Source organism: Hyperolius riggenbachi, chromosome 6 (assembly GCF_040937935.1).
Source record: "Hyperolius riggenbachi isolate aHypRig1 chromosome 6, aHypRig1.pri, whole genome shotgun sequence".
In the NCBI taxonomy this organism is placed as follows: domain Eukaryota; kingdom Metazoa; phylum Chordata; class Amphibia; order Anura; family Hyperoliidae; genus Hyperolius; species Hyperolius riggenbachi.
Genome location: NC_090651.1, coordinates 328,264,800 through 328,286,560, shown reverse-complemented (window position 1 = coordinate 328,286,560; position 21,761 = coordinate 328,264,800). Strand labels below are relative to the sequence as shown.

The 21,761-nt window shown below is 42.7% G+C and overlaps 1 protein-coding gene across 2 annotated transcripts in view; it reads right to left on the bottom strand.

Moving 5' to 3' along the window:
* LOC137522900 (nectin-2-like) overlaps positions 1-18,314 on the bottom strand; it is a 33,935-nt gene extending 15,621 nt beyond the window's left edge. The window contains exons 1-4 of one of the 2 annotated variants that reach the window (XM_068243036.1): positions 18,207-18,314; positions 9,093-9,419; positions 6,248-6,574; positions 3,342-3,683 (exon numbers count right to left, since the gene is read on the bottom strand). In XM_068243036.1, coding sequence (XP_068099137.1) covers positions 3,342-3,683; positions 6,248-6,574; positions 9,093-9,419; positions 18,207-18,294 — 1,084 coding nt within the window. In that variant the 5' untranslated portion in view covers positions 18,295-18,314. The remainder of the gene's footprint in view (positions 1-3,341; positions 3,684-6,247; positions 6,575-9,092; positions 9,420-18,206) is intronic. The other variant, XM_068243037.1, reaches the window with a different exon arrangement.
* Between the last annotated feature and the right edge of the window lie 3,447 nt (positions 18,315-21,761).

Genomic DNA, 21,761 nt, shown 5'->3' with positions numbered 1-21,761 from the left:
TCTCAATCGCTTCTCTTGCGATTGCGTTTCTTCCCTTCATACAATTCCTGTCTGTGGTAGGGCAGAGGATCTGTTCCTCTGCACTCCACAGCTCCATCTGCCGACAGGAATTTCCCTCTACAGGTGCGTTGCACCTTGTGCTGGGTTCCCTCAAATTATACGCTTGTGGAGGATTTCCGCAGTGTCAGCGCACGTCCTGTGCGCTGATCACAGAGAGAATTCCACAATCGTTACAGTATGCCAGCTGAAACCCCTCCGTATCTTTGCATCAGCTCCATATATGAGGGCACCTGCGCAGTAGCACGATATGCCATGACAAACCACATGCCCTCCAAATGATGAACCACACAGTAGTAATTCAGTATGGCACAGTGGTTATTCAGTTGATACCATACACACTACTGTGTATTGAAGAGTCTTTATTTACTGTACGGTTCACCTTTTTTCACCTTGGGTGTACCTGTCAATTTCCCAGGTATTTCTAATGTTATCATGGCTGCAGTGAAATTGACAAGAGGTGCAGACAATTTCACTGCAGCTCCCTGCACTCAGCAACTCCCTCAACTGTACAAAGTGACCATCTTTGAGTTTTCTCTATTCTTCTTGATAAGCATACAATTCTTTGGATAAGCAGTGTCCATATTTAATGTTTTTCATTGTCTGTATCATTAAGTATATAATTGTCTATATCATTTTGTTTATCATTGTCTGTATCATTATGTACCCCTTGTTTATTTTTTTACTTTGTGCAGTGCCACGGAATATGTTGGTGCTTTATAAATCAATTATTAATCATAATAATAATAACTATATGTGTTACATTGAGGCTACCTTACACCTGTTTCCAAGCGTAGATAAACAGTAATTAACATTACATCTCACTCTGCCCTTAATACAAGCTTGAGGAAACTTCTTCCATATTATATGGGAATGTCCCGAATTTCAAGTAGTCTGTGCAGATACGGATTGAGGTGAAATGGAAAAGTAACAACTTTGGGTGCACCCTTAATGGCCCGATGGCTTCTTTTTGCTAAGATTTGGTGGTGGTTAGTATCAACTAGGCCCCTAGTCTCTCTACAGGACATAGGTAACTGCCTAAGTTGCCTTGTGAATCATCCAGTTCTGGTACCAGTCAAGAGTATTGTATTTACTTGACTGTAAGTCTAGAAATGTAGGTCTGACACACTAAATCAGTGATTTTTTTCAAACTTTTTCTGGTGATGTCACCCTTGATGGTTTTGACATTTTTTGAAGGCACTCCTTGGCAAAAACTACTACTGAAATGCTGTTATGACCCTTATTAGGCAGCAACCCCCCCCCCCAACTCCCTTCAAACAGTCAGTGACGCCCACATTAGGAAGCAGTACCCCCTTCAAATAGTTATTGACACGGCATCAGGCAGCAATACCCTCCAAATAATCAGTGACCCCCCTCCCCCTAATTAGGCAGCAACCCCCACTCCAGTAAGCCAGTGAGGCAGCATTCCTCCATTATGTAGCATCCCCCCTAAATGAACATAACAAGGATAAAGAATCAACCCTGTAGAGCACATAGACATTTCACCACATGGGGACTGCAGTTAGTAACACCCCCTTAAATTATGCAGCATCACCTCAGCACCCATTCCAGATTGTAAAGGACCCCCTTTAGATAGACAAGCATTTCCTCACCTATCCAGGCCAAGGTCCACTGATCTGTCGCTCCAACCCAATTCCTCCGATGTCCAACTACAGCCACAGATGCCGTGACTAAAGGTTAATTAGCGCTTAATGCAGCCCCATTGTGGATCAATGTATGGTTGCATTACCTGACAGCAATGCACAAAGGATGGGATGATTGCTGAGGCACCTCTGGGAAGTGTTCAAGGTGCCCCAGGGTGCTGTGACACCCAGTTTGAGAGCCCCTGCTCTAAATACAAGTATAGGGGTTGACTTATACATGAGTTACAAGCAGCACTGAGCACACTGAGTAATGTGTGCGCTATTAGTGACATTCCTATTTTCCCCAATTTCTCCAGTCGTACGTGACACTTTCTTGATGTAGGAAATGTCAAGAAAACACTTGTCCTCCAATGACCTTCTCCTAACCACCCCACATATTTACCACTCACATGCATGCCTGCAAGATTTCTCAAGTGCCGCTGCCCCCCTGTAGAGCTCCCTTCCACCCCCCATCAGACTCACCCTCTCCTTCAACACATTCAAGCAAGCCTTCAAAACCCACTTCTTCAAGATTCCCTACCATGCAGTAACTCTCTCTGCTGAATACTTATTCTACAGCCGAACCTATTGTGTCCGTCCCCCTCCTCTTAGATTGTAAGGCTTTAGCAGGCTCCTCCCTTCCCTAGTGTATTCTACATGATCATGGGCTCCCATCATTGAGCTCCTTTTCTATAATTGCCTCATACTTGAATTTAGTGGGCCTACCTAACCAGACCCAGATTGCATTATCATGTATCTTGCACCCTCTTTGCCTTGTATAACTTTGTTCCAAGCTGTATAACCTTGTTACGTCTGCCATCCTCTGTATCATTGTACGTATTTATGGTACAGAGCTGCGTAATATGTTAGTCCTTTATTATAATGATGATGGTGATGATGATGATGATGATTATTTTTGTATTTATAATGTGTTACTAGTTTACTATATTACACAATAAAATCTTGTTTCAGTCAAAAAAAGGGTTATTTTTGTTTTTTTTAAAGGTGTCTGAAAGTATCAGTTAGTTTATTTTCATTTTCTTTGGAAGCAGCTAGTCACTGAACTTATACTATGGAATACATTGGTAGAGAGATTTTAAAGGTTTTTATTGTTTTGCCAGATTGTATTTCCATTTAAATTACGACTTATATAACAACTAGAATGTTCTTTTTTTCACACATCCTGGAGTCACCTTTAAAGGAACTCCGAGCAGTGCAAAAACTATGGAAAGATGCATATCATTTTAAAGCTCTCTTTCTCCTCTTTCCAATGATATATAAACCGCCACCCTACGCCTTTTAGTTTTCGCTATTTTCGCGATTGAAATTGCAGCGGCTGCGATTTCGATCTCGAAAATAGAGAAAACTAAAAGGCATAGGGTGACGATTTAGGGGTCGTCAGAAAGAGGAGAAAGAGAGCTTTAAAATGATATCCATCTTTCCATAGTTACATTGTATTACACAGGGCGACTTTTTCAGCAGAATGGAGCCGCTGACTTTAGGAAAAAGTCGAATTAGAGTTAAGAGTGGAAAGTGGAATTAGAACTTAAGTATGCACAGGAAGGGATACAAGTTGGTGGTCTTAGCCTTCAAATAACAGAATAGTTAAACAGTACCAAGGAAGGACATGATAGGACATACCTTTGACAATGAAAGATGAGACACCCCTAAGGATTACACCAGGAAAGAGAGTCACTTCACACGTATAATTTCCCTCATCCTTGGTACGGACTTGCATGATGCTGAGTGTTCCGTTTTTCTGTGATGGTTGCAAAAACTTAAAATTGAAGTCCATAACATGAGTTCCATGCTGAGGACTGTAAACTGCAATATTTTGCCCATCCTTAATCCATGAGATCTGGCTGACACGGATGTTGAGGTCGTTGCTGTGTATAGTACATGGCAAAAGAACTTCCTGGCCAATGAAGCCGGTCAGCTTGTCTTGGACATCGACTTGTGTCTGCAGACCCAAAACTGAAGAATCTGGTAAGTATGGTGAGCTTTGTACCACCCACCCACCCACCTGTGTCAATATATTGTAGACTGAGAGGTTTGGGAGTGACCAACATATGTCACTAACAGTAAATTCAGGGTCAGGTCCTAACGGACAAAGTGTGTTGTAAATTATCACCCGTAGCATACTCGGACAGTGTGTGTTTACTACGGTAAGTATGGTGAGCTTGACAAACACAGAAGGATAAGGCTAAATAATATATTTAACAAGCACTGTGCCTAATAGAAGAATCCTACCCACCAACATTTAGTAGCTTGGGTGGAGGTAAATGCAGGTATGCATAAAATAATTTTTTATTGGTCTAAAAAATAGGTAAAGTGGTCAGGGAATATTTTACAGCCATATTGAGGCTGTCGGTAGTGATCCCTGGCCAAACAGTGATTGGAATTTCATTATAAGTAAAAATTACTAGTATGGACAAGGGCTTTTGGGGTGAGGGGAGGCTTTGCCCACATTCTCTTCCAGAGCTTCTCCACCCATATTATGCACTATGCAGGCTGGTATAGCTCAGGAAGCAAAGCCCCACTCAGTCCAGGCTTTAAATGGCATTTAACCTGCTTGTGACCACCTAACGCCAATTAGCGGCCGCAAGGTGGCTCCCCCAGGACTGCAAAACACCAATTAGCATTAAGTCCTGGGGGAGTAGTTTGCAGGGGATCATCTTCTAGCAGCGATCAACTTTAGTAGTTAACAGCAAAGCACCCCATGCCACTTGGCTGTCCCCTGGAGAGGCTCAGAGAGCGACCTGCTCTCATAGGCTGATGCCTAGGAGAGCTAATCGTTGTGATTGCCTGGTGGGGGGGGGAGCAGATTAGCAAAAATTAATATGAAAACAGCAACATTTATTAAAAATAAACAAAAATAGCAGCAGCGATCAGAGCCCACCAACAGAAACCTCTGCTGGTGGGCAGAAAGGGGGGGGGTCATTTGTGTGCTAAGTGTTAATGCGCTGTGGCAAGCTTTTAAAGCTGCAGAGTACTGGGGGGGGGGGGGGGGGGGGTGAAAGCCTGTGGTCCTGAAGTGGTTAAAATAAAATGATGCAAATAATATCTATACTTGCCAGGGAATCTTACACAGCAGTATTTAGGCTGTACAGCATTTCCCAGCGAAAGGGTTGCATCTTGCCCCAGGGTTTCAGGAACTTCACTGCTATTTTTGGGATATATGTAAGTTTTCAGTACCAATGGTTACATACCTCATTTAAAGACTATTTTTCCTATCATAACGTTAACATTTATTTTCTGAAAAACTCTTTAAAAAAAAAAAATAATCCCCCTTATTCCCACCATTCTTTACCCAGCAATTCTGGTGATCATAGCATGTATGGGCACTTTGCTATTAACTGCTAAAGTTGGCACCATTGACTTGAATGCAATTCGCAAATCTATTTTTGCGAAATATTTTTGGAAAATTCTTGGAATATGGAGGCTGACAGTTATTTCTATGTAGATGATACCACTTGCCTGGCTGTCCTGCTAATAGTCTCCCTCTAATGTGTTTAGCTATAAACCCTGAACAAGCATGCAGATTAGATGTTTCTGAAACAAATTTTTCTCAAAATTAGCTGCATGCTTGTTTCAGGTGTGTGATTCAAACACTACAGCAGCCACAGAGATCAGCAGGACTGCCAAGCAACCAATATTGTTTGAAAGGAAATAAAGATGCCAGCCCCAATATACCGCCCACCTCAGTTTTCCTTTAAATCTCTGGAAAGACAGAGATAATTTTTTAGAAAGTCAAAACATGCTGGGGGGGGGGGGGGGGTACAAAACAGCTAAAACTGCCAGCTGTGCGAGTCAACTTTTTAAATGCCTTTTCTTTTAGCTATTAATCACAAATAAGGCTGTGGGATTCCAAGTATATGGAATTTCTGAGTAGACCTATGGATAATATCGCAAATCTGATCTGTTTATTTTCTGTTTAGATGTGCTTGAAGTAAAAGCGGTTCAAACTTTTTTTTTTTCATTTACAAGGATCCTGCCCCTGGAGTTGAGCCTCTGTGTGCCAGCTAGACTGATAGGAAGCAGCACATTCAGAAGTAATGTGCACAATAAAACACAATGGTTGCTTCCAGTTCTTTTTTTTACAAAGATGACATTGGGCCAAAACCCAGCAGGATAACTTTATACTCATTAAGATGGGCAAAAGGCTTGTGCAGTAAAATCTCACTGCAAGACAATAATAATAATTCCTATGTTTGTATATATCGCTTTTCTCCTGTCGGACTCAAAGCGCTTGCAAGGCAGCCACTAGAGCGCACTCAGTAGGCAGTAGCAGTGTTAGGGAGTCTCACCTAAAGAACTACTTACTGAACAGGTAACTGGCTTACTGAAGTAGGAAAAGTCAACATTTGAACCCAGGTCACGTGTGTCAGAGGCAGAGCCCTTAACCACTACACTATCCAGCCATTGCATAAAGATACAGCAACCAGCAGGAATTAGTACCTGATCCTCACAGGGTACACAAGTGCGTAGTCTAGCATTTACACAAAACAAATGTGAATGTACTGTACCTAGGACTCTTTAGAACTTACCTTTAACAGTCAGAGTTGAAACAGCAGAATGGATTCCATCAGAATAGACAGTCACTTGACAAGTGTAATCTCCACCATCTTTAGCATGGACTTGAATGATGCGGAGTGTTGCGCTTTTCTGGGATGGTTGTAGTAACTGAAAATTGGAGTCTTCCACATATGTTCCATGCTGAGGACTGTAAACTGCAATACTGCGCCCTTCTTTCAGCCACATGATCTGGCTGACGCGGATGTTGGGATCTCTGCTGCGGAAAGTGCATGGCAAAATGACTTCCTGGCCAATGAGACCGGTCACCTTCTCTTGGACATTTACCTGTGCAAGTAGGCCTGAAATAGAAGAACACACGATTGGTTCACACAATGGCCAGGGGCCCCGGACCTCTCTCACTGGCCGGGGCCCCAAGGCCAACACGTGATACCTGGAGGGGAGTGCAGGTGGGCCTGGACCTCTCACACTAAGCCTCTGGACCTCTCACATCCAGAAAACCCACCAACACTGCCTCCATACTGAATGCTAAATTCAACACACACAAGCAATAGAACACAGCAGTACATGCATCCAGCTACATTTAAAAGTGGCCAGAAGGTGCTCGTCAGCCAATCAGGATGCACTGCCATACACCCTTTACCTGCCATACCACATCTAGCAGCCATTAGCATTCAGGTGGGAGGCTTCAGTTGGACGCCATCGCAAGATTGCATCACTAGCAGGACCGCCCCGTGCAGGCATCCCTCCCACAGGGGTCCCTCCCTAACCGCTCACCTGTCCGCCATGTCCTAGAGCTGAAAGAAAACGTTTAAAAACACACGATTGGTTCACACGATGGCCAGGGGCCCCGGACCTCTCTCACTGGCCGGGGCCCCAAGGCCAACACGTGATACCTGGAGGGGAGTGCAGGTGGGCCTGGACCTCTCACACCCAGCCTCTGGACCTCTCACATCCAGAAAACCCACCAACACTGCCTCCATACTGAATGCTAAATTCAACACACACAAGCAATAGAACACAGCAGTACATGCATCCAGCTACATTTACTGAAATAGAAGAACCCAATAATTGTGGTAAAAAATCATCAACTTGTAAGGAACTAGAGTAAATAAAACATTCAACGGAAACAACTACCCTTTAGGAGCTTGGGTGGAGGTAAATGCAGGTATGGGTCTCATATATAGTATATCTGATAGCTATCGCTTTATGGAAGACATATGGTTGACTGTAGACTCCTATGGGAGCCTGAAGTCTATCAACAAAGTTGATTCAAATAATTTAGAAAACAGGAGGATCAGTGTGAGCATACGTGGCAATGGGGGTAATGTTAACTTCAGTCGAGTGGGTCTACCACCAACTGGTATATATTGAAAGTATGCTGTACCTGCATTCGCATCCTATTCATAGTGCCAGCCGAATAGGTAGGTGGATGTGTCTTTTAACTACTTGCTGACTGCTCCACGCCAATTGGCATGAACGTGGTGGCAGCCCCAGGACCACTCCAAGCCGATTGGCGTGAATGGCTGGGAATGGGGCTAGCAGGAGATCTCCACTTGGAAGATCACCGCTCAGAGACTGTTAGATGGTGAAACCGTCATCTAATATACCTGTAAAGCGCTGCAATCTAAGACAGCGATGTACTGGGGACAGCCGTGTGACACGGCTGTCCCCTCTGTGGTCCAGGAAGTGATCAGCTGAAGCCTATGACAGCTGATCATGCTGATTGGCTGGCGGGGGGGGGGGGGGAATATAAAATAAATAAAAAATAGTTACATTTATTCAAAAAATAATAAAATAAATATTTATATAAAAAAAACCTGTGGAGTGATCAGACCCCACAAACAGAGAGCTCTGTTGGTGGGAAGAAAAGGGGGGGAATCACTTGTGTGCTGAGTTGTGTGGCGGCCCTGTAGCTAGGCCTTAAAGAGAGTCTGAAGCGAGAATAGATCTCACTTCAGACCTCATATATAGCAGGGGCACGTGTGCCCCTGCTAAAACTCCGCTATGCCGCGGCTTAACGGGGGTCCCTGTCCCCCCAAATCCCCTCCGTAATGCGGGGGAGTGCTTCTGCATTGGGGCAGGGCTAACCGCCGCAGCCCTGCCCCACGCGTGTCTGTCAGCGCGTATCTCCACCTCTCCCCCGCCCCTCTCAGTCTTCCTTCAGTGAGAGGGGCGGGGGAGAGGCGGCGATGCGCGTCTGATAGATGCACTGGGAGGCTGGGCTGCAGCCATTAGCCCTTGCCTCCAGGAAGCAGAATCTGCGACCAAGAAGAAGACCAAGGTTCGCGGGGTGGTGGATTGGGGGGTCAGGGACCCTCGTGCAGCCGCGGGATAGCGGCGTTTTAGCAGGGGCACACATGCCCCTGCTATATATGAGAGCTGAAGCGAGATTTAGTCTCGCTTCAGTGTCTCTTTAAAGCTGCAGTGGCCCAATTGGTAAAAAATGGCCTGGTCACTAGGGGGTTTAACACCGCTGTCCTCAAGTGGTTAAAGCCCCAGTTCATACCTTGTAGTAATGAATGCCAACAGCTCTGTTCAAGCTGGATTTTATTGCTTTGTCAAATTAATAAGCAATAGGGGCACAATATGTCAGAGGTTCTAGATATATAGATTTCAGAGGCATAATAAGATTTGCTTATTCACTCACTGACCAGAGATGAGACATACAGTAATAGGAGTTTTTTTAAAGAGAACCCGAGGCGTTTTTTTACTAAAGATAATAGGACACAGAGGCACGTTCTCTGCACAATGACATGCCTCTGTGTCCTTGTATTGCCGCTAATCCTGGTTAGTGGGCTTAGCTTTTGAATAAAACAAATATAAAGTAAAATAGCACCAAGGATCATTTGAACTTACTTTTGACCGTCAGAGAGGAGACAGCCCTGTGAATTCCATCAGGAAAGACTGTCGCTTCACAAGTGTAATCTCCCTCATCTTTGGCATTGACTTGCATGATGCGGAGCGTCGCACTTCTCTGGGATGGGTCCGGTAGCTGAAAATTAGAGTCAGTCACGTAATTTCCATGCTGAGGACTGTAAATTGCCACACTGCGCCCATCCTTCATCCACTGGATCTGGCTGACGCGGATATTGGGGTCCTTGCTTTGGAAAGTGCATGGCAAAAGTACTTCCTGGCCAATGAAGCCGGTCAACTTGTCTAGGACAGTTACCTGTGCCTGTAGGCCTGAAATGGAAGGGCCCAGTCATTATGGTAGGAAATAATGGACACAGAAGAAGCAAGATAAAATATTAAACAAACACTACAGACTTACATAGCATTCTACTTCCGGCCACTGAATTAAGGCATGCTTGCCAAATATAGTGTGTTTAGTAACTGTAATGTTAACCACTTGAATTTATTTTTTTCCCCTTAAAGTGGACCTGAACTCTTGCACAGAACAGAAGGAAAACAGAAAGAACTGCATCCTGTGTATGAATGTATTTAGAGCATTTAGCCTGTCTAATTCCCCCATCATCACCACTGCAATTTGATATGTCAGCTGTGTCAGCTCAGGAATCTCCTCAGCCACGGCAGAGCAGCTAATTTGTAAACACAGGATGTTAACAATATGTCTGCTTCCATGAAAGCAGGAAGTAGACACACTGCAGATTTATTGCAGGATTATAAATCCTGTGCATTAAAACTTTATATATAGCATGCAATTTGGAAATATCCAAAGCTTGGCGGTCAACAGACACTTTACCACTCTGGGCAACACTAGAGACTAAGCTGCTAAAAGGCCTCTAAAACATTTCCTAAATGCTAGCTATATAGACCCAAAAAGATGTCCTCCATACCCCACTATTCAAACAATTAGAGCATGGCAATACCTATTAAAGCACCTGCCTCAAAATATAATCAAATTTCAACTACCAATTCCCCTGGAATGTATTCCCTTATTAATAAGCAATATTACTATCCACCCATGGCACAGAGCAGGAATAACCCACATTCGTGATCTAATGTCCAACAATAAGATACAATCCTTCCAGAACATCAAGGATGAATTTGGTGTCGAAAATTCTGAATTCCACACATACTTACAATTACGCCACTGTATCCAACATAGTCTTAGGCCCAGTGCACACCAGAACCGCTAGCAGATCCACAAAACGCTAGCGGTTTTGGGTGCAGAGTAGGAGATACAGGCGCAGTGCACACCAAGCGGATTTTAATGCGATCCGCCGGCCGCATCCGCCTGTTAATCCGCGTGGCTATTTTATTTCAATGGGCTGGTGCACACCGGCGGTTTGAGGTTTTTAGCAAACCGCAAATGTGCAGCAGGAGGCACGTTTGCGGTTTGCTAAAAACCTCAAACCGCCAGTGTGCACCAGCCCATTGAAATACAATAGCCACGCGGATTTTTAGGCGGATGCGGCCGGAGGATCCGCCCGGTGTGCACTGGGCCTTACCCAGGTTTCCCTATGGCCCAAATCATTTATTAACTCATTCATTAATGGCTCAATATAAAAAAAGGTATTTCTACTTGCTATGACATGCTCACACAAAACAAAACAAATACTCTGATGAAATGCATCAACACTTGATCAGATACACTTCAGAAAAAAATTTCACTAGACCAATGGCAGAAGGCATCAGAGCAGATATGTAAATACTCAAAATGTATATCCCATTGGGAAACATTAAAAAAAAGTACATCACTCCAATCAAATTGTCAAAATATAATAAAGATTGCTCCAGTAAATGCTGGAGAGAGTGTGGAGAGACTGGCAATTTAGTCCATATACTTTGGTTTTGTCCAAAAATCCAGCCAATCTTGGTATACGTTTTTGAACAGATCTCCCATATGCAAATTGAATAATACCCTTGGACCCACTATTAGCTCTATTACACATAGGCCTCACAAATATTCCAAGGGAGGTTTGCCTAAAAACCACACACCTTCTCCGTGCAACCAGACAAGCCATTTGCGCAAACTGGAAAGATGCCAATTCACCTACAACAGATTCAATTGTGCGCATTTTCAAACTAAATTTAGATATGGAGCACAAATTACGAGGTTATAAGCATGTAATTTAACTAGTATTCACGTTATTCCACGTGGTTTCAAATACTAATTAATTTCTTATTGTAACGATTGTGGAATTCTCTCTGTGGTCAGCGCACAGGATGCGCGCTGACACTGCGGAAATCCTCCACAAGCGTATAATCTGAGGGAACCCAGCAAAAGGTGCAATGCACCTGTAGAGGGGAATTCCTGCCAGCAGATGAAACCGTGGAGTGCATCCTCTGCACAGCCACAGATGCCAGATAGGAATTGTACGAGGAGAAGCAATGCAGGGCAAGATAGCCCTTAAAGAGAGAGAGCACAGCGACAGGGCGTATGTGTGCCCACCAATCTAATTGCCATCCAGCGACGATGAACACACAACTGTGAAGATAAGGTTGGAAAGCAATCGCAAGAGATGGCGATTGCTAACAGCGACACAAGACTGAATAAGCACAAATTGGTGTATGTCCACCAATCTTGTCGCCAACTTGCGACGATCAACACACAACAGAGGAAACCAAGTGAGAACGCAATCGCAGGAGAAGCGATTGCGAATGAGAATGAGCACAGGGACAGAATGTATGTGTGTGTACCAATCTAGTCGCCAACCCGCGACGGTGCACACACAACAGCAGAAACAAAGTAGGAACGCAATCGTGAGAAAGGCGATTGCCAGAAGTGACACAAGACTTAAGCAAAACAGAGCACGAGAGTAGCAAAGGCACAGCAAACAACAATGAGAAGATAAGAAAAATAACAAATGCTAACTAAACGCGAACACCGCACTCATTCGCAACAGCGAACGCGTTCCCGGCGCGGTCTCCGCACGTTAAGCACAACAGAGACAAGCACACCACCCTAACTAACCAATGACACACAAACACAAAATAGAGAACGTGAGCACTTGCTTAACGGTTACCTCACCGAGCCTACAGCAAGCGTTCATATCAGACAAAACAGACAGACGGACGGAAAACAGGAATAGGACAGATAAGATCCACCGCTCTTCCGCCAGAGCGAGTGTGATCCGGTTTCAGGGACAGGAAAGATCCACTGCTCTTTCCGCCAGAGCGAGTGCGAACCAAGTACTGAAACTGAGCTAGCAGGATCCACTGCTCTTTCCGCCAGAGCGAGTGTGAACCAAGTACTGAAACAGAGCTAGCAGGATCCACTGCTCTTTCCGCCAGAGCGAGTGCGAACCAAGTACTGAAACAGAGCTAGCAGGATCCACTGCTCTTTCCGCCAGAGCGAGTGCGAACCAAGTACAGAATAGGTTTAGCAGGATTCACTGCAAGAGAGATAGGTTAGGTAGCTAGTAGCAACCGCTGCTCTAGCTTACACTCCAGTAATACAGATGAGAAGGATCCACAGCCACTACCGCTAGAGGCTAGTGAGATCCAAACAGATGAACAGAAGGGGCTAGCAACCGCTGCTCTGGTTAGCACCCCCAGACAGACAGAACGATTTCCTGTCGACCACCGCCTGCGACACGACAATCACAGCAAAGAGACAACACAGACAGAACAGATAAAGCAACCTGACTAGCACTAGAGGAGTTGCCTAGTGCAGTCCCAAGAATACTCTAAGATAACTTTAGCAACAAATAGCAGGGCTGACACTCCAGGAGTGTTTTAACAGTAACAAACCAGGATGACCAGCGAAGGACTGTGGAATCACATGGTATTTATGCTGCAAGTCTTCAAGGGAGGCGACTAGGGAATTTGCATAATCAGTATATGCAAATTCCTTAGCAGAGCAGGTCTGAAGCTTGCAAAGCAAAGACAGGTCTCTTATCCAGAGACCTGCACCCCACAGAGTCAAGGAATGGTCAAACAGCCGTCTGCCTGTGCAGCCAGCTGAGCGGATCATTACACTTATATGCATAGATTACCTAAAGTAAGGGACAAATTGTTACTGTTACTGTTTATAGAAAGTTATTGTTTATAAATCATATCTTCATTCCATGGTAACATACATATGATGTTAATCATCTTCTTCTTATTCAATGCAACAACGATCATTATGCTTACAATGTCTATATATGTAACATTTTATTTTATATGCTTCATTTTCTTCAAAAATAAATAAAATTTTAAGTTTAAAGATTTTTTGCAGGATTTGTATCAGCTGTAACAAAGAAATGTTTTTCTTTAAAGGTTATAATGTGTATCTTTTAGAGCAGAGAGAAACAGGGATGGGCAGAAACGCTGATTTCCAATTCGGTGGAAAATCCAATTCCTGCCATTGCCAATTACCAGAACTTGGAAGCAATGGACCAATCAGAGAATGCAAAGTCAACCCAGAAGTATTTGGCCAATCAGAGAATGCAAAAAAATGACCCCCCCCCCCCCAAAAAAAAACTACTCGGAAATCTGAACTCTGAAAACAATCAGAAATCAGTGGAATCGGGAATCGGCATTGGTGGAAGCCGAAATTTCGAAGGCATTCACAATTGCCATTTCTGACCATCCCATCTAAGGTTCTCTTTAACCCCTAAATGACTGCTCCACGCGGCAGCCCCAGAACCACTCCATGCCAATTGTCGTGAAGTGCTAGGGGCAGGGTTTGCAGGAGATCGCTCACCGATGTGCGTGCATCTCCGCATGAATGACGGAGCTCCGCTCCACCATCAGTCTCCAAGCGGCAATTGCTGCTAGGAGACTGTGAGATGGTGAAACCGCCATCTATTTACTATGTACAGCGCTGCGATCTATGACAGCGCTGTACTGAGTGGGGACAGCCGTGTCACTTGGCTGTCCCCTGGGGAGGCAAGACAGCGATCCGCTGTCAAAAGCTGAAGCCTATGACAGCGGACCACGCTGATTGGCTGGCAGGGGGAGGGAGGGAGAAAAAATATAAATAAGATCGGGAAATTTATATTAAAAAAAAATAATAGAATAAATATTTGTAAAAAAAAAAAAACAACAGTCTGGCAGCAATCATAGCCCAACAACACAGAGATCTGTTGGTGGACAGAAAAAGGGGGGGGGGGGGGACACTTGTGTGCTGAGTTGTATGGCCCTGCAGCGAGGACTTAAAGCTGCAGTAGCCTAACAATGGCCTGGTCACTAAAGGAGTTCAGGACGGCAGTCCTCAAGTGGTTAAAGTGATATGAAGCTCCATGTTACCTGGAAAAAAAAATCAGCCAATTAAAATCTATTTCAGTTAGCTTACCTATCCTGTTGTTTTTAGTGTTCACTGTCAGATTTAAGGGCAAATGAAAAAAAAAAAAAAAAGAAATATTGCTGCTGATTTCCATTTTACGTTTTTTCCTGCAAAGTCAAAATTGCTATCACTTTTGCCTTTTTTTTTACCCAGCTCGGTGTTAATTTAATGCTTACTTTACGGATAACTGTCCCTCCCATGGCAAACATCACCTACATTACAACAGGTTTACATCACTGTGCAAACTCTTCAAAGTCATAATGTTGTTATTTTATCTGAAATGGAATGTTTCTGTTGTTTGCATTTTGAGATAAGCTTGTTACTGTAGTAGGTAAAAAGGAAAAAAAAAAAAAGACTTCCCACAATCGTGTTGGCACTACACAGTTTTGCACAGTTCAGCAAAGGCACACAGACAAGGTACAAAAAAAAAAAAAAAAAAAAAAAGGACATATAGGGACCTATTTTAGAAAAAAAGGGTATTTTCACAATAAGGTCAAAGGAGACTTTTTTCTGATGTGAAAATTTATGAAAAAATAGAAAAATCTGTCATTTTACTGCAAAAAACAAACAAAAATAGTTTGTTTTAGCACAAAAATTCTTGAAAAATTTGAAATATTACAAACATATTACAAAATGTTTTTTGATGGCATCTTTGATCAAAAGTCAAGTTTTACATTATTTTCTCAAAAACTAACGCAAAAAGAATATTGGCATTTTCGCTTATCACTGCTGCTATTTGTAGACATTTTTTTTTTTAATTTTTGGATGTTACAACCCCCTTGCATCCTAAGTAGATGTGTAGCAATAGGAAATGTAGAGGCTGTGACTCCTGGAGCAGAAGAGCCCACTGAAGCCCCCTTTTAAATGTTGTATTATCTCTTGACTGGGACTATGCTAGTATCACTGTACTGCCACAATACTGCTGTATAAAGATCCCTGGAAAATATACCTGTTATTTGTATGTAAAAAAAAGTAATAAAACTGAGAGAAGGAAGTTTTGCTGAGCCTCTCTTTCAGAGCCTCCCCATATCATTGACCACATTGACTGGTATTATACCAACTTGCATAGATGGCAAGGGGTTAAAGAGGCTTCGGGGGGACCCCACATCATTTTTTATTCCAAAAATAGGTATATTCACCAAGGATCATATATATTGTGGCTGCACAGTGATCCCTGGCAAAAGAATTGCAACTTGCCCACCCCGGCAGGAATTCACTGCTGTTTCTGGGGATATATGTACATTTTAAATACTGATGGGTAAAAGCATTGGGCCTGATTCATCAATCTGCACTGCTTAGCAGCTCAGCTTAATATGAATGAGCGCCGACTTTCCCCCACCTTACATAGTAGCACTCGCTGTTATGTAAGGCATGTGCCTTCCCTTAGTTACGTGTGTTGCTTACATAGCATAACTTTAACTGTAGTCCTGTGAAGTATTCTTACCGCAATACTTCACGCGGTCGCTACTATGTTAATTTACATAGTTTCAACCCCATTTATGGGCACATCCCTTTTCTCTTACCCCTCCAAATATATAACCAGGAAAAGAGTTTGTTCTTGTGTATAGTTTCCTCCAAACAACATAACCGAGATGTACACTGTAGGATATTGCATCAACCTCCACAGTACTGTAAGATAGGAGGTGATGAGGCGCCCAGTTTGTGTATAAAACACTTTAAAAACAATACAATTTGAAAGAAGGAGGTGGCTTACCTCATAGACGACAAATCACTTTGGATAAAGAAGTTTAATAATAATTAAGCACAGGCAACGCGTTTCATTGGATCTAGCCCACTTCCTCAGGCCAAATAAAGTGCCGATCTGTCTATAAAACCACATTTGGGGCGCCTCATACAGTACCCCATAGTACTGTAAGATGTTCCAGGAATGAAGCTCGGGCTGAACAGCGGACCAACCACTGAATGTTCTCCAGTGTTCGTTTCCACGGTTCTGATACTCTGCTGCACTTCTGTTTATGTCACTAGGGAAGGCAGGCCGGCCAGACCTAGGCAAGCAGGGAGGATAGAAGCCCAGGCACTTAATGCAGACTGCGCTTGCATTTGAAAATGCGCACACCACAAGTACTTACTAGAAAATGTCTTGTTTAATAGTACATCACAATACAGGGAAGTTCCTAGCCTTCAACAGGGTATATTGTGAGCATAAAAACACATACTTAAAGGAAACCAGAGCTGGAGAGGACCCGCTCATGTGCAGAAGACCACGACTGGCGAGACTGAGCCAGATACCTGGCTGATCGCAGCTGAACAGCAGACCACGGAAGGACGGCAAGGGACTCACGTGTGCTTATTGAGCTGGAGCAAGTATCGATCCTTTCTTATTCTCCAGCTCTGCTACAATTTAAAGGGAACCTAAATTGAAAGTGATATGGATGTTTCCTTTTAAACAATATCATTTGCTTGCCAGTTCTGATCTCTTTGGAGGCAGTAGTGGCTGAATCACACACCTGAAACAAGCATGTAGCTAATCCAGTCTGACTTCAGTCAGAGCACCTGACCTGCATGCTTGTTCAGGGGCTGTGGCTGAAAGAATTAGAGACACAGGATCAGCAGGAGAGTGAGGGAACTGGTATGATTTTCAAAGGAAAAATCCAAATCCTTCTCAGTTTAGGTTCACTTTAAACCATTTAACAGCCCCACCCTTTATCCTGTGTGAGATAACGAAGGGTAAGGCATCTGCCATACATGAGTTTTCTCCATCCATGACACTACACTCCCAACATCCTCTTCTGAGTCCCGATCACATGTTATGACGTGATCGGAACCCAGAGAATGGTGTCAGTGTTGCAGTGCCACCAGGTGGTGAAAAAGGGGTTATTAAAGAGTCTGTTTCATCACCCCTCTTGCCCCACTTGGAAACCTTGCTAGGCTGACACCATCCTCTGGAGATCTTCATTCCAGTACCATATTACAGTACTGTGGAGATTGATGCAATATCCTCTAGTGTACATTGTGGGAACATTGTTTGGAGGAAACTGTAGGCATGAACAAACTCTGTTCCTGGTAACCTACTTTGTAGGAGTAAGTGAGACCAACCATTAAAGTTGACACCAGTTATTTCAAAGCAATTTGCAGAAAAATCTGCCTGCAAATTAGAAAAAAATAAAATGTGAAGAACGTCAATTCTGCAAAAAGTTTAGTAAGCAAAAACAGCCTAATTCTCCACAAGATCAAACTTTAGAAATGTTTCTGCTTATCGCCTGATTACACGTGATCAATAAACAATCTGTTCCCCTCCCCCTGCTTAAACCTTTCTGCGGCTGTCCTGGGTTTTTTTTTTCTATTCAAATGAGCAATCTTATCAAATTTCCCATTTTTTTTCATAGAAGACATTCGGGAGTAGTGGATTTTTCTGATTATTTTTTTTTTTGAAAATTGAATGGCGTAGGGTAGATTGTCAATTTCTTGATGTGTAGACCCAAGCAATTTTCTCAGAGTTTTCAATCATTTTATTTCATCATTGGGTGAAAATTGAACACATGTGTGTGGTACATTTGTCAGATTTTGCAAATGTTACAATCAATCAGAAATATTGATTATAATTCTCAAATTGAAAAAAAAATACACAAAATCGTATGGTGTGTGGCCACCATTAGGTTCAGCTTACTTCATGGAATGCACTGTGCATGGAATCCTCCCACTCCCCAATTAAACTATGTATACTCAAACAGGGTTAGATTCAACAAGGTACAGGGTACAAAGCAATCAGCTGGCAGCTGGATCCCCACTACAGATTCTAACAAATAAACATATGACAAGATCTATCAACTTACCAATGCTGTTCAGCAATAAGAAACAGGAGAACAAAACCCATGTGCAGTCCATTCTGCTTTCTCCGAGTATGAAAACTTCAGCTTTCATTCGTGTTTGTTTGTTTGTAACTTATTAACTTTCCCAATTGTGTCACAGGAAAGTTACAATGTCTAAAGGTTACTCTTCCAAAAGATCTAGTACAGCTGTTTTTTTTATGCCCACAGGTAGTAGAAACCTAAACACATGTACATACTCCTCCTGCTACATACCACCACGCCAACCCTAAATAGCATTTTCACATATTCTGAATCCCAAATTCTCTAAGGTGAAGACATCTAGGTTTCAAAATGCTACTGCATCATTGTAAATCCTTGAAACTTTTTATGTTTTTTCATTTTTTTTCAGCCTTCATACAGATGAATAATGATGGATTCGGACCAGGGATAAGACAACATTTTGTGTTCTTGTAATTAAGGACACACAATTTGCAAATATGACACAAAATTGTAATTCGTAATTATCAGAAAAATTGTAATTTGGAATTACAAGGAAAGCATTTATACAAATACACTGCAACAAGTTGAATAACCTCTTTGGCCAATTCTTCCTCCTACAGTTACTGACTGCCATTTTCTACACGCACCCACAAACACGATATCACTGAAACCATCTCAAGTCAATATGTATATTAAGTCCATTATCAACTAACCCTCCCACTAATCAAGACTAATAGTTAGAGATGAGCCCAAATTTCACATAGACGTAATTTCTCATCAAAATTCACAATTATGATGAGAAATTATTATTTGAAACTTCAGGGAAAACCATTATTAATTTTGTCGGTAATTGTAATGATTCTTAATTTCACGTAATGTTCAGGTCATTTTGTGCCAATTTTAGTGGTTAATAGAAAGCCCCCATACATGCTATTGTTACTAAAATTGCTAAATATCTTGAGGAGAATATTGAGTACAAGTCAAAAAAAATTCAAAAAGACCTTGAAGTTTTTTTTTTTGAGAAAATAGATTTTTTGAAATGCATAGGAAAATTTTAATTTTTCAAAGTTTTAAAAACATTTTTCCTTTGCATTTTTAAAATTGATTTTCTCAAAAGCTTCAAAGTCTTTTTGAAAAAATATTTTTAGCTTGTACCCACTATTCTCCTTAAAGAGAACCAGAGACGAAGCACCCTCATGTATTTTATTACATTTATCAGTGGGAACATGACAGTAAACACCTACCCTGCTTTTAGTTTTATTCTTCTCAGTCTAATCTATCTGTTATCAACTGTGATAAGAATCCACCGACTATTCAGTCGAGGTTTGACCTGGAATCATTATAGCCGAGTCACTCTTCTGTGGAGTCTTTTCAAGCCCAAGCCTGCCCCCTTCCTGGCTCAGATTTCATACTCAGAGCTGTTGACATGGGACGGGCTGCTGCTGCCGAGAATGAAGCTCTGAAACAGACAGTGTATCTGTGTGCAGCCAGTCATTATCTACTGTATGCAGTTTCATCTCTATGAGAGACACTTCCTACAGGCAGCCACACAGCATACCAGAATAATAAAGTTGAAAGCAGACAGGTGAAAGGCTGCAGCAGCCCTGCTTGTCTATAGTCTATAGAAAGCACATCCAGAACAGTTTATAACCTGGAAGCAGAAGAGATATGAGCCGGCGGCCATATTGGATATTTCCTGGAGCAATAATGGATAAAAAACACTCAAAATATCAGGTAGAGCATTTATTCTTTACAAGCTATCAACTGATATGTTTATTTTGTGTGAATCGTTCATCTCTGGTTCCCTTTAACATAATAACACATTATTATTATAATTTATAAAAATAGATTTTATTTCTGAAATCTTGTATTTTTAATTTGGGTCCACTTGAAATATGCCCTTGCTGTGAATATTGCATGTGACTGGAGCAACATGAACTCTAATATGACCCAGGCAAGCATTCCAAGCCTTTGCCACTTTTTATATCAATATATTTTACTAGCCGACCCGCGGCGTAGCATACGCCGCATAAAGGGGTAGCGGGTAGGAAAGGGGTATTGGGCACAGCGGCGGGAGGGGGGTTGGACCCCCCCTCCCTCACCTGGGTCTCCCATGTGCGCTCCCCCTCCAGTTTAAGCTCAGCAGGACCCCCCTCCCTCACCTGGGTCCCCCATGTGCGCTCCTCCTCCAGCTTAAGCTGAGCAGAAGCCACCGCTATTAGTAAGAGGTAGCGGGCAGGGATGACTCACCTCTTCCGTGTTCCATCGTGCGTTCCACTGTCGTAACTTCCTGCAATGCCGCCAGTTGTATTGTAAGTAGACGGCATTGCAGGAAGTGACGACAGTGGAACACACGCTGGAACGCGGAAGAGATGAGTCATCCCCGCCACTGCCTCTTACTAATAGCGGCGGCTGCTGCTGAACTTAATCTAGAGGGGGAATATAGATGGAGGATCCAGGTGAGGGGCGGGGGGGTCCGACCTCCCTTCCTGCCGCTGTACCCAATACCCCCCTTCCTGCCCGCTACGCCCTCCAGCTCGGCGGCATGTCTAGGACCTCCCCTGGGGGCTGGGCGTTACTTATTCTTCTTGCTTGGACCGGCCCCTTCTTCTTGCCTGGACCGGCCCTGGGGGACTTCTTCTTCATTCTTGAAGGTTGAGGCACTTAATCTATTATATATATAGATTTTATTTTGCAAAATACAGTATATAACACAAAAAGTAGCAAATAAAATGTCTTGAGAGCTCTTTGAACATCGAAGGTATTTTGTCAAGCATAGGGTTAAGCATGGGTCAGGCCTATACCTACTGTTAACAAAGAGAACAGTACTGCATGCCGTAGTGATTGAAACAGATAACTTACATGACTAGGTTTTATTTAATGTGGTCTTGATTCAGACTATACCTTATAGTGGCTAATTACATCAATAAGCAATTCATTTGAAGGACTTGTATACAATCATGAATTTAGTACCATACAATTATCCATGCCAAATTCTGTCTCTAAGAATTCCAAATAACAATATCAACATAACCTAACATAACATATTTAACTGTGTTATCTTCTACTTCTGGTTTAACCCACTAGAGATTTTGGCCTAAGTAGAAGTTGTGTCCGTCTTATTAGTGGGATATTAGTGGGATGGGGAAGCACAGGAAGATAGGCAGATGGGGTACTTTGGTACTGGTACTGTTTAGGTCTACCACTTTTTTAAAAGATTGCTTGTTTTCAGAAGATATCATCATGTGTGTACAAGAACCTGAAGGATGAAATATATTTAGGGATTTAATAGTTATTGTGACCCTGCAATTAATTTACAACCTGCCAAATGTGGTCTGAATAGGCCCTGATTTGTAAGGGCAGCTTTTGTTAAATACAAGACACACACCAATGTTCTTGTTTTGTTTTCTTAAAGCAAGTCCATACCATCATCACTAAAAGCAAGGTCAGTTTTATGCAAAATCTCTAACTGATCCAATACTCAGTGAATATGACAATTCTGACACATCTGCAAACAGTCCTGGATAAACAAGGAAGAAGTCAAAGTTCCTGAGGTAGGACATTGTATAGCAAGCTGAT